Source organism: Brugia malayi, assembly GCF_000002995.4.
Source record: "Brugia malayi strain FR3 genome assembly, contig: Bm_011, whole genome shotgun sequence".
Lineage (NCBI taxonomy): Eukaryota > Metazoa > Nematoda > Chromadorea > Rhabditida > Onchocercidae > Brugia > Brugia malayi.
Genome location: NW_025062288.1, coordinates 87,766 through 100,691, shown reverse-complemented (window position 1 = coordinate 100,691; position 12,926 = coordinate 87,766). Strand labels below are relative to the sequence as shown.

At 41.2% G+C, this 12,926-nt stretch overlaps 1 protein-coding gene across 1 annotated transcript; it reads right to left on the bottom strand.

Moving 5' to 3' along the window:
- Window positions 1-212: 212 nt before the first annotated feature.
- On the bottom strand, window positions 213-8,407 carry Bm17120 (Uncharacterized protein; the record flags this gene model as incomplete). Its single annotated transcript, XM_043082816.1, has 2 exons — window positions 213-4,357; window positions 8,350-8,407. The coding sequence occupies 2 exons, from the start codon at window positions 8,405-8,407 to the stop codon at window positions 213-215; spliced, it is 4,203 nt and encodes a 1,400-aa protein (XP_042938750.1).
- Window positions 8,408-12,926: the final 4,519 nt, after the last annotated feature.

Here is a 12,926-nt window from a genome sequence, read left to right as displayed (position 1 = left end):
GCCTAAGCCTAAGCCTAAGCCTAAGCCTAAGCCTAAGCCTAAGCCTAAGCCTAAGCCTAAGCCTAAGCCTAAGCCTAAGCCTAAGCCTAAGCCTAAGCCTAAGCCTAAGCCTAAGCCTAAGCCTAAGCCTAAGCCTAAGCCTAAGCCTAAGCCTAAGCCTAAGCCTAAGCCTAAGCCTAAGCCTAAGCCTAAGCCTAAGCCTAAGCCTAAGCCTAAGCTAAGCCTAAGCCTAAGCCTAAGCCTAAGCCTAAGCCTAAGCCTAAGCCTAAGCCTAAGCCTAAGCCTAAGCCTAAGCCTAAGCCAAAGCCTAAGCCTAAGCCTAAGCCTAAGCCTAAGCCTAAGCCTAAGCCTAAGCCTAAGCCTAAGCCTAAGCCTAAGCCTAAGCCTAAGCCTAAGCCTAAGCCTAAGCCTAAGCCTAAGCCTAAGCCTAAGCCTAAGCCTAAGCCTAAGCCTAAGCCTAAGCCTAAGCCTAAGCCTAAGCCTAAGCCTAAGCCTAAGCCTAAGCCTAAGCCTAAGCCTAAGCCTAAGCCTAAGCCTAAGCCTAAGCCTAAGCCTAAGCCTAAGCCTAAGCCTAAGCCTAAGCCTAAGCCTAAGCCTAAGCCTAAGCCTAAGCCTAAGCCTAAGCCTAAGCCTAAGCCTAAGCCTAAGCCTAAGCTAAGCCTAAGCCTAAGCCTAAGCCTAAGCCTAAGCCTAAGCCTAAGCCTAAGCCTAAGCCTAAGCCTAAGCCTAAGCCTAAGCCTAAGCCTAAGCCTAAGCCTAAGCCTAAGCCTAAGCCTAAGCCTAAGCCTAAGCCTAAGCCTAAGCCTAAGCCTAAGCCTAAGCCTAAGCCTAAGCCTAAGCCTAAGCCTAAGCCTAAGCCTAAGCCTAAGCCTAAGCCTAAGCCTAAGCCTAAGCCTAAGCCTAAGCCTAAGCCTAAGCCTAAGCCTAAGCCTAAGCCTAAAGCCTAAGCCTAAGCCTAAGCCTAAGCCTAAGCCTAAGCCTAAGCCTAAGCCTAAGCCTAAGCCTAAGCCTAAGCCTAAGCCTAAGCCTAAGCCTAAGCCTAAGCCTAAGCCTAAGCCTAAGCCTAAGCCTAAGCCTAAGCCTAAGCCTAAGCCTAAGCCTAAGCCTAAGCCTAAGCCTAAGCCTAAGCCTAAGCCTAAGCCTAAGCCTAAGCCTAAGCCTAAGCCTAAGCCTAAGCCTAAGCCTAAGCCTAAGCCTAAGCCTAAGCCTAAGCCTAAGCCTAAGCCTAAGCCTAAGCCTAAGCCTAAGCCTAAGCCTAAGCCTAAGCCTAAGCCTAAGCCTAAGCCTAAGCCTAAGCCTAAGCCTAAGCCTAAGCCTAAGCCTAAGCCTAAGCCTAAGCCTAAGCCTAAGCCTAAGCCTAAGCCTAAGCCTAAGCCTAAGCCTAAGCCTAAGCCTAAGCCTAAGCCTAAGCCTAAGCCTAAGCCTAAGCCTAAGCCTAAGCCTAAGCCTAAGCCTAAGCCTAAGCCTAAGCCTAAGCCTAAGCCTAAGCCTAAGCCTAAGCCTAAGCCTAAGCCTAAGCCTAAGCCTAAGCCTAAGCCTAAGCCTAAGCCTAAGCCTAAGCCTAAGCCTAAGCCTAAGCCTAAGCCTAAGCCTAAGCCTAAGCCTAAGCCTAAGCCTAAGCCTAAGCCTAAGCCTAAGCCTAAGCCTAAGCCTAAGCCTAAGCCTAAGCCTAAGCCTAAGCCTAAGCCTAAGCCTAAGCCTAAGCCTAAGCCTAAGCCTAAGCCTAAGCCTAAGCCTAAGCCTAAGCCTAAGCCTAAGCCTAAGCCTAAGCCTAAGCCTAAGCCTAAGCCTAAGCCTAAGCCTAAGCCTAAGCCTAAGCCTAAGCCTAAGCCTAAGCCTAAGCCTAAGCCTAAGCCTAAGCCTAAGCCTAAGCCTAAGCCTAAGCCTAAGCCTAAGCCTAAGCCTAAGCCTAAGCCTAAGCCTAAGCCTAAGCCTAAGCCTAAGCCTAAGCCTAAGCCTAAGCCTAAGCCTAAGCCTAAGCCTAAGCCTAAGCCTAAGCCTAAGCCTAAGCCTAAGCCTAAGCCTAAGCCTAAGCCTAAGCCTAAGCCTAAGCCTAAGCCTAAGCCTAAGCCTAAGCCTAAGCCTAAGCCTAAGCCTAAGCCTAAGCCTAAGCCTAAGCCTAAGCCTAAGCCTAAGCCTAAGCCTAAGCCTAAGCCTAAGCCTAAGCCTAAGCCTAAGCCTAAGCCTAAGCCTAAGCCTAAGCCTAAGCCTAAGCCTAAGCCTAAGCCTAAGCCTAAGCCTAAGCCTAAGCCTAAGCCTAAGCCTAAGCCTAAGCCTAAGCCTAAGCCTAAGCCTAAGCCTAAGCCTAAGCCTAAGCCTAAGCCTAAGCCTAAGCCTAAGCCTAAGCCTAAGCCTAAGCCTAAGCCTAAGCCTAAGCCTAAGCCTAAGCCTAAGCCTAAGCCTAAGCCTAAGCCTAAGCCTAAGCCTAAGCCTAAGCCTAAGCCTAAGCCTAAGCCTAAGCCTAAGCCTAAGCCTAAGCCTAAGCCTAAGCCTAAGCCTAAGCCTAAGCCTAAGCCTAAGCCTAAGCCTAAGCCTAAGCCTAAGCCTAAGCCTAAGCCTAAGCCTAAGCCTAAGCCTAAGCCTAAGCCTAAGCCTAAGCCTAAGCCTAAGCCTAAGCCTAAGCCTAAGCCTAAGCCTAAGCCTAAGCCTAAGCCTAAGCCTAAGCCTAAGCCTAAGCCTAAGCCTAAGCCTAAGCCTAAGCCTAAGCCTAAGCCTAAGCCTAAGCCTAAGCCTAAGCCTAAGCCTAAGCCTAAGCCTAAGCCTAAGCCTAAGCCTAAGCCTAAGCCTAAGCCTAAGCCTAAGCCTAAGCCTAAGCCTAAGCCTAAGCCTAAGCCTAAGCCTAAGCCTAAGCCTAAGCCTAAGCCTAAGCCTAAGCCTAAGCCTAAGCCTAAGCCTAAGCCTAAGCCTAAGCCTAAGCCTAAGCCTAAGCCTAAGCCTAAGCCTAAGCCTAAGCCTAAGCCTAAGCCTAAGCCTAAGCCTAAGCCTAAGCCTAAGCCTAAGCCTAAGCCTAAGCCTAAGCCTAAGCCTAAGCCTAAGCCTAAGCCTAAGCCTAAGCCTAAGCCTAAGCCTAAGCCTAAGCCTAAGCCTAAGCCTAAGCCTAAGCCTAAGCCTAAGCCTAAGCCTAAGCCTAAGCCTAAGCCTAAGCCTAAGCCTAAGCCTAAGCCTAAGCCTAAGCCTAAGCCTAAGCCTAAGCCTAAGCCTAAGCCTAAGCCTAAGCCTAAGCCTAAGCCTAAGCCTAAGCCTAAGCCTAAGCCTAAGCCTAAGCCTAAGCCTAAGCCTAAGCCTAAGCCTAAGCCTAAGCCTAAGCCTAAGCCTAAGCCTAAGCCTAAGCCTAAGCCTAAGCCTAAGCCTAAGCCTAAGCCTAAGCCTAAGCCTAAGCCTAAGCCTAAGCCTAAGCCTAAGCCTAAGCCTAAGCCTAAGCCTAAGCCTAAGCCTAAGCCTAAGCCTAAGCCTAAGCCTAAGCCTAAGCCTAAGCCAAAGCCTAAGCCTAAGCCTAAGCCTAAGCCTAAGCCTAAGCCTAAGCCTAAGCCTAAGCCTAAGCCTAAGCCTAAGCCTAAGCCTAAGCCTAAGCCTAAGCCTAAGCCTAAACCTAAGCCTAAGCCTAAGCCTAAGCCTAAGCCTAAGCCTAAGCCTAAGCCTAAGCCTAAGCCTAAGCCTAAGCCTAAGCCTAAGCCTAAGCCTAAGCCTAAGCCTAAGCCTAAGCCTAAGCCTAAGCCTAAGCCTAAGCCTAAGCCTAAGCCTAAGCCTAAGCCTAAGCCTAAGCCTAAGCCTAAGCCTAAGCCTAAGCCTAAGCCTAAGCCTAAGCCTAAGCCTAAGCCTAAGCCTAAGCCTAAGCCTAAGCCTAAGCCTAAGCCTAAGCCTAAGCCAAAGCCTAAGCCTAAGCCTAAGCCTAAGCCTAAGCCTAAGCCTAAGCCTAAGCCTAAGCCTAAGCCTAAGCCTAAGCCTAAGCCTAAGCCTAAGCCTAAGCCTAAGCCTAAGCCTAAGCCTAAGCCTAAGCCTAAGCCTAAGCCTAAGCCTAAGCCTAAGCCTAAGCCTAAGCCTAAGCCTAAGCCTAAGCCTAAGCCTAAGCCTAAGCCTAAGCCTAAGCCTAAGCCTAAGCCTAAGCCTAAGCCTAAGCCTAAGCCTAAGCCTAAGCCTAAGCCTAAGCCTAAGCCTAAGCCTAAGCCTAAGCCTAAGCCTAAGCCTAAGCCTAAGCCTAAGCCTAAGCCTAAGCCTAAGCCTAAGCCTAAGCCTAAGCCTAAGCCTAAGCCTAAGCCTAAGCCTAAGCCTAAGCCTAAGCCTAAGCCTAAGCCTAAGCCTAAGCCTAAGCCTAAGCCTAAGCCTAAGCCTAAGCCTAAGCCTAAGCCTAAGCCTAAGCCTAAGCTAAGCCTAAGCCTAAGCCTAAGCCTAAGCCTAAGCCTAAGCCTAAGCCTAAGCCTAAGCCTAAGCCTAAGCCTAAGCCTAAGCCTAAGCCTAAGCCTAAGCCTAAGCCTAAGCCTAAGCCTAAGCCTAAGCCTAAGCCTAAGCCTAAGCCTAAGCCTAAGCCTAAGCCTAAGCCTAAGCCTAAGCCTAAGCCTAAGCCTAAGCCTAAGCCTAAGCCTAAGCCTAAGCCTAAGCCTAAGCCTAAGCCTAAGCCTAAGCCTAAGCCTAAGCCTAAGCCTAAGCCTAAGCCTAAGCCTAAGCCTAAGCCTAAGCCTAAGCTAAGCCTAAGCCTAAGCCTAAGCCTAAGCCTAAGCCTAAGCCTAAGCCTAAGCCTAAGCCTAAGCCTAAGCCTAAGCCTAAGCCTAAGCCTAAGCCTAAGCCTAAGCCTAAGCCTAAGCCTAAGCCTAAGCTAAGCCTAAGCCTAAGCCTAAGCCTAAGCCTAAGCCTAAGCCTAAGCCTAAGCCTAAGCCTAAGCCTAAGCCTAAGCCTAAGCCTAAGCCTAAGCCTAAGCTAAGCCTAAGCCTAAGCCTAAGCCTAAGCCTAAGCCTAAGCCTAAGCCTAAGCCTAAGCCTAAGCCTAAGCCTAAGCCTAAGCCTAAGCCTAAGCCTAAGCCTAAGCCTAAGCCTAAGCCTAAGCCTAAGCCTAAGCCTAAGCCTAAGCCTAAGCCTAAGCTAAGCCTAAGCCTAAGCCTAAGCCTAAGCCTAAGCCTAAGCCTAAGCCTAAGCCTAAGCCTAAGCCTAAGCCTAAGCCTAAGCCTAAGCCTAAGCCTAAGCCTAAGCCTAGCTAAGCCTAAGCCTAAGCCTAAGCCTAAGCCTAAGCCTAAGCCTAAGCCTAAGCCTAAGCCTAAGCCTAAGCCTAAGCCTAAGCCTAAGCCTAAGCCTAAGCCTAAGCCTAAGCCTAAGCCTAAGCCTAAGCCTAAGCCTAAGCCTAAGCCTAAGCCTAAGCCTAAGCCTAAGCCTAAGCCTAAGCCTAAGCCTAAGCCTAAGCCTAAGCCTAAGCCTAAGCCTAAGCCTAAGCCTAAGCCTAAGCCTAAGCCTAAGCCTAAGCCTAAGCCTAAGCCTAAGCCTAAGCCTAAGCCTAAGCCTAAGCCTAAGCCTAAGCCTAAGCCTAAGCCTAAGCCTAAGCCTAAGCTAAGCCTAAGCCTAAGCCTAAGCCTAAGCCTAAGCCTAAGCCTAAGCTAAGCCTAAGCCTAAGCCTAAGCCTAAGCCTAAGCCTAAGCCTAAGCCTAAGCCTAAGCCTAAGCCTAAGCCTAAGCCTAAGCCTAAGCTAAGCCTAAGCCTAAGCCTAAGCCTAAGCCTAAGCCTAAGCCTAAGCCTAAGCCTAAGCCTAAGCCTAAGCCTAAGCCTAAGCCTAAGCCTAAGCCTAAGCTAAGCCTAAGCCTAAGCCTAAGCCTAAGCCTAAGCCTAAGCCTAAGCCTAAGCCTAAGCCTAAGCCTAAGCCTAAGCCTAAGCCTAAGCCTAAGCCTAAGCCTAAGCCTAAGCCTAAGCCTAAGCCTAAGCCTAAGCCTAAGCCTAAGCCTAAGCCTAAAGCCTAAGCCTAAGCCTAAGCCTAAGCCTAAGCCTAAGCCTAAGCCTAAGCCTAAGCCTAAGCCTAAGCCTAAGCCTAAGCCTAAGCCTAAGCCTAAGCCTAAGCCTAAGCCTAAGCCTAAGCCTAAGCCTAAGCCTAAGCCTAAGCCTAAGCCTAAGCCTAAGCCTAAGCCTAAGCCTAAGCCTAAGCCTAAGCCTAAGCCTAAGCCTAAGCCTAAGCCTAAGCCTAAGCCTAAGCCTAAGCCTAAGCCTAAGCCTAAGCCTAAGCCTAAGCCTAAGCCTAAGCCTAAGCCTAAGCCTAAGCCTAAGCCTAAGCCTATAAGCCTAAGCCTAAGCCTAAGCCTAAGCCTAAGCCTAAGCCTAAGCCTAAGCCTAAGCCTAAGCCTAAGCCTAAGCCTAAGCCTAAGCCTAAGCCTAAGCCTAAGCCTAAGCCTAAGCCTAAGCCTAAGCCTAAGCCTAAGCCTAAGCCTAAGCCTAAGCCTAAGCCTAAGCCTAAGCCTAAGCCTAAGCCTAAGCCCCTAAGCCTAAGCCTAAGCCTAAGCCTAAGCCTAAGCCTAAGCCTAAGCCTAAGCCTAAGCCTAAGCCTAAGCCTAAGCCTAAGCCTAAGCCTAAGCCTAAGCCTAAGCCTAAGCCTAAGCCTAAAAGCCTAAGCCTAAGCCTAAGCCTAAGCAGCCTAAGCCTAAGCCTAAGCCTAAGCCTAAGCCTAAGCCTAAGCCTAAGCCTAAGCCTAAGCCTAAGCCTAAGCCTAAGCCTAAGCCTAAGCCTAAGCCTAAGCCTAAGCCTAAGCCTAAGCCTAAGCCTAAGAAGCCTAAGCCTAAGCCTAAGCCTAAGCCTAAGCCTAAGCCTAAGCCTAAGCCTAAGCCTAAGCCTAAGCCTAAGCAGCCTAAGCCTAAGCCTAAGCCTAAGCCTAAGCCTACTAAGCCTAAGCCTAAGCCTAAGCCTAAGCCTAAGCCTAAGCCTAAGCCTAAGCCTAAGCCTAAGCCTAAGCCTAAGCCTAAGCCTAAGCCTAAGCCTAAGCCTAAGCCTAAGCCTAAGCCTAAGCCTAAGCCTAAGCCTAAGCCTAAGCCTAAGCCTAAGCCTAAGCCTAAGCCTAAGCCTAAGCCTAAGCCTAAGCCTAAGCCTAAGCCTAAGCCTAAGCCTAAGCCTAAGCCTAAGCCTAGCCTAAGCCTAAGCCTAAGCCTAAGCCTAAGCCTAAGCCTAAGCCTAAGCCTAAGCCTAAGCCTAAGCCTAAGCCTAAGCCTAAGCCTAAGCCTAAGCCTAAGCCTAAGCCTAAGCCTAAGCCTAAGCCTAAGCCTAAGCCTAAGCCTAAGCCTAAGCCTAAGCCTAAGCCTAAGCCTAAGCCTAAGCCTAAGCCTAAGCCTAAGCCTAAGCCTAAGCCTAAGCCTAAGCCTAAGCCTAAGCCTAAGCCTAAGCCTAAGCCTAAGCCTAAGCCTAAGCCTAAGCCTAAGCCTAAGCCTAAGCCTAAGCCTAAGCCTAAGCCTAAGCCTAAGCCTAAGCCTAAGCCTAAGCCTAAGCCTAAGCCTAAGCCTAAGCCTAAGCCTAAGCCTAAGCCTAAGCCTAAGCCTAAGCCTAAGCCTAAGCCTAAGCCTAAGCCTAAGCCTAAGCCTAAGCCTAAGCCTAAGCCTAAGCCTAAGCCTAAGCCTAAGCCTTTACGCAGTTGAAACCAAATGGAAGTTCCATGTTCTTCGTTCCTTCCATTAGGTTTCCTGCAAATAATACAGTGCAAGTTTAATAATTGATAATTTAAAAAAAATAAACTTTGCTCCTACAAACCCACTTAAATGAAGGTACTAGGAAGTAATAAAATCTCCAACCGCTCGACAGGTCCGACTGCTCACGAATGACTAAATGATGAGGATGTGGCGATATGTGTGCCACCCCGTCTGCGCCTTTGTCTGTGTGCACACATGGACAAAGAAGACCTTTGTCCCAATAAGGTTAAGAGGGAAATGTACAGGAGGGCGCGGGTCATTTTTAAAAGGACTGTATAGACCCTAAGGGAGTATAGAACCAATCGATTGGGTGAGTTGGGGTTGTGACATCAAAAGAAACCGTACTGTACAGGCACTCCGTTCGCCCTCAATGAGGGTATACCGAAAAGGGCAAAAGCGGGCCGGTGGGCGCACAGAGTGGCTGGGCACACACATCCCCTTCATCACTACAAAATACACATACATGTATAAGTAAAACTACTTAAAAAGAAAAGCTGCTAATCAAGCTCATCCGTTATCAACGCTAATTAAGCTCATCCGTCATCAATGCTAATTAACCCCGTCCGTCCAAAGAACAATACCATACACAGGCGGAATGACAACACATTTCATTCATAAATGCAAGCTAAAGATAATAAAAAAAGTACAGAAAACCATAAAATAAAAAGCTAAGGAAAAAGGCTAAACATAAAGATGAAAAATGGACTAACCTCCTTCTTTTCGAGATCTTCCTTGATGATCTAATTGCCAATAACAGTTCGCCAACATTGCCAACAACACTAAATAAGTTACTAGGTTATCGCCAACGAATTCTGCAATAAATGATTTTCTTTACGACAACGATAAGCTGCAGCAATACAACAAAAATAGAAATTGGCCAAAAACCGTCCCAAGAAACATTCAATTAGCTAATAGAAAATTAGAAAAAAAGTGAAGCCGAATTTAAGATATAACGAAATTCAAATTTTAGCACATCTACATCCATGCATTTCTCAACTAAATCCAACTTCGATGACCTTACGCTTCTAATAATTAACGGAGTAATTTACTTTAAAGTGACTTAAAAATATAATAACAACTTAACCAAAAGAAAAAGTATAACTTAAAAAAGAGGAAAAAAACTTTCCCCTAAAACGCAATATGAAAAGAATTATGGGAAAGTAGTAAAACAAACGTCCGAACGCTTGACAGACCCGATTGCTCCACGAATGACCTGATGACGAGGATGTGGCTATATATATGTGCGCACACGGACAAAGGAAGTCCTGTGTTTTTTAGAAAAGACTGTATAGGCCTAGGAGAGTACAGTGATAATCGACTGGGTGAATTGGGGGCTCATTGTTGGGGTGTGTGCGTCTGAGGAGCGAACGGGTGGGCAGACTCTTCAGTTCGCCTTCAGTGATGAGGTTAGGGCAGAAATGAGGGAAAGGGGTGGGGTAGGCATACGTGGAGGGTGGGCACATACATCTTAAGAGATCGTACCGTAGTCACTGTGCTCGCCCTCAGTAAGGTTTGGGCAGAAATGAGGAAAAGAGTTAACGAGCGAGCGGGTGGATACACACATCTGAGAAGACCGTACCGTACAGGCGGCCATGAGCAGAAGGTTTAACGAGCGAGCGGGCACACACATTGGTCTTCATCATTAAAAAAATACATTTGAATAACTAGAATGACTAATAAAGAAGTTAAATGTATGAAACATTATACTTAACAGACAGTGATAAGTAAGAGCAATTCATTCACTCAAGAAAGTTAGAAATTAAATAATTAAAGCATTCAGTTAGCTAATGAAAGTTTTGGCTAGTTCGATAAATCCCAATCCTATTATTTTATAGTGACTGATATAATTGCACACTTATAAACATCACAACATTTAGCTAATAACTGAGCTACTAATAATTCACCCTTATATATATGAAGATCAGGAGAATGGAAATAAAATATATTTATTTTTAAATTAATTACATTTCTTCACGTTTTTGGCATTTAATTAAAGTAGAATCGAGCATATTTAAAAATGTTTTGAACATTAAATCAACAAAATCTTGGAAATCTTGGAACTTTCCTAATAATCCATTTTTAAATTTGTAAATAAAATTATTTTTAATGCCAAAAAAAATTTTTAATCACTAATAATTGCAAATTTTTTTTTACTTCAACATTGAAATATTACTCTAAAGTGGATTTTATAAACTTTCTTTTTTGCTTAAATTCTCAAATATCTCCGCCAGAATATATACTGGTCAATACGAAACTGTTAGAAACTGTCGAACTTTCTTAATGATCCATATTTAAATGTACAATTAAAATTAAGCATTAAGTTAAAAAAACTCTCGGAAACTCCCGAACTTTCCAAATAATCCATATTTAAATCTGCAATTAAAGTTAATTTCAATACCAAAAATAAATTAAAATCATCACTAATTGCAAATTTTATTAAATTTGTACATTGAAAGATTACTTCAGAAAATTCTATAAATTTCCTTTTCTGCAATTATATGTCAAATACCCCAAACAGAATGTGTGCAGATCAAGAGCAGTGTAAATAAAATGATCAGATAAGTCCAAAATATATTTTATTTTTAAATGAATTAAATTTTTATAACATTGTTGGCACTTAACTGAAACAGAATTTAGCAGATTTAAAAATTATTTCAGCAATAAATTAACATAAACTCTTGCAAACTGTCGAATTTAAATCTGCAATTAAAATTAATTTCATGTCAGAAATAAATTAAAATCAGCACTAAAGGCAAATTTCATTAAATTTGTACATTAAAAGAATATCTTAAAGTGAATTTTATAAAGTTTCTTATTTGCATAAATGGTCAAATATCCCAAACAGAACATATGAAGATCAGGAGAATGCAAATAATATAGCCAATAAAGTTCAAAAGTGAACTTTTCTATTGATCCATATTTAAATCTGCAATTATTTTCAAAGTCAAAAATAAATTAAAATCACTAAATTTTGTAAAGTTTCTTTTCTCCATAAATTTCAAATATCCCCAACAGAATGTGTGAAGATCAAGGGGAATGCAAATAAAAATAATCAATTAAGTCCAAAATATATTTATTTTTCAATGAATTAAATTTTCATAACATTGTTGGCATTTAATTAAAACACAATTTAGCATTTTAAAAATTGTTTCAGCATTAAATTGACAGAAAAGCTCTTGGAAACTGTCGAATTTAAATCTGCAATTAAAATTAATTTCAATATTAAAAATAAATTAAAATTGGCCTAAAAGCAATTTCCATTAAATTTGTACATTGAAAGAAAACTTTAAAGTGAATTTTATAAAGTTTCTTTTTTGCCTTAATTGTCAAATACCCTTAACAGAATACATGAAGAAGATTGCAAACCCCCGAAATTCAGTTATACTCAGATTATATACAGATTACAATTCAGTTATACCCAGATTATAATTCAGTTTTACTCAGATTATAATTCAGTTTTACTCAGATTGTAATTCAGTTCTACTCAGATTATAATTTAGTTATACTCAAACACTTAAAAAGTTAAAAAAGTATTTTAATTTTTTAGCATAAAAAACTGGCAAAAAACATTAAAAATAAAAAATATTAAAATAAAATATTAAAAAAAAATAAAAATATATAGTAATGTTCTATCATATTTAAATAGAGAACAAAAAAAAACTTTTTTCATCAAAAAAATATTTATATTAAAATTACTTTTGCTCATATGTTGCTGTGATTCTCTGATTGAAAAGACAAAATCATTTTAATTGTTTTAAAGTTTTTTTTTATTTCTATTGTTAAATTTATGTTAATTGGTGAATGATTCCTTTGTAAGAATGCAACTTCTCTAAAACTGTAATTTTATCTCAGAAACAAGATTTCTGTGGCTATTATTAAAAAGCAAATTCAATATTTTTTTCTGCTTCGTTTAAAAAAAGATGCTCTCAAAGCGTTTGTTTATCATTTATTTATTATTATAAAACTTCATCGATTCTTATTATTACCTTCAATTTACTTATGAATCCATTTCATTTCAAAGTGGAAAAAGAGACAATTTATTTTAGATCTATAAAAAAATCTAACTTTTTTCTTGATCATTATTGAAATAATTTCAGAGCAAAATAAAATACTCACTTTAGCATATAATTTAATAATTTCGATTTAACATTTAACAGGAACAAAATCATACTTTGGAAAAAATAAAAGAAATTAAAAGTATTTTTCACAAGCAAAATTGATTCATCAGTTTCTTTTTTCATGTGTATGCATGAATGAATTATCAAATAATTTAAAATAGCTATGGAATATTGTTGTAATTCAGTTAAAATTAATTCAATAAATGCAGAATATTTGTTGAATATCGCTGATGTTTTTCAAGTAATTCAAAAATCAAATTTATTATAAGAGCAATCAAAAAAGAAGGAAGGAAAGGAAGAAATTTAAAATAATAAACAAAATGAGAAAAATGTGCTGAATTTTTTTAGAATTAATGGATCTAAATTATTCCATATTTCGTATAAAAATTATTTATCAATTGAAATTTCTTTCTTTATTTTTTTATATCCTAAAAAAGAGTAATAGTAGAAAATAAATTCGGATAAGTAAGCAAAAAGCTTTCCGTTATTGATAACATTTTGAAATACCGAAATGGAGAGATTAAAATTGGGAAATTATTACCGATTGTAAATTATTGTAATCTAAAATTGAACAGACAGATCTTTCAGTAACTAACTTGTAATAACAGATTATACATTATTTTTTTTCTTTTTTTAAATTATAGCAAATATTTTTTCTCTTGCTTTTTTCTTTTAAATTTTAATAAACCTTTCAACTACTTTTTCTTCCTCATTTTCAATTCGATTTTAACTGAAATTTCAATTATTTTTATAATGCACTGCAGATAGGTAAATAATTGATTGCTAACATTAAACATTTTAAAGACTGGTTCGTTGTATAGTTATATTATTTGTTGAATTTCTTTTCCATTTATTTAAATACTTTATGCTTTTTCCTTCTGGTATTTTCCTTTATTTCAAACAGTGTATAAAGCAAGGCAAGAGAGAGAGAGAGAGAGAGAGAGAGAGAGAGAGAGGAAAAAAGATGAAAATAGTAAAAGACAATCTTTTTTTAAATTTATGAAACATTTGAAAATTTTGCACAATTTTATTTATATTTTTTTTCTTGGTAAGTTTTTTTATTAATATAATTTTACTGGGCGAAGAAAAAAGAAGGAAAAAGAATAAGGAATAAGCGACTGTTTTGGCGAAAATTGTTTATTTGCGATAATTAATTTGTCGTTGATTAA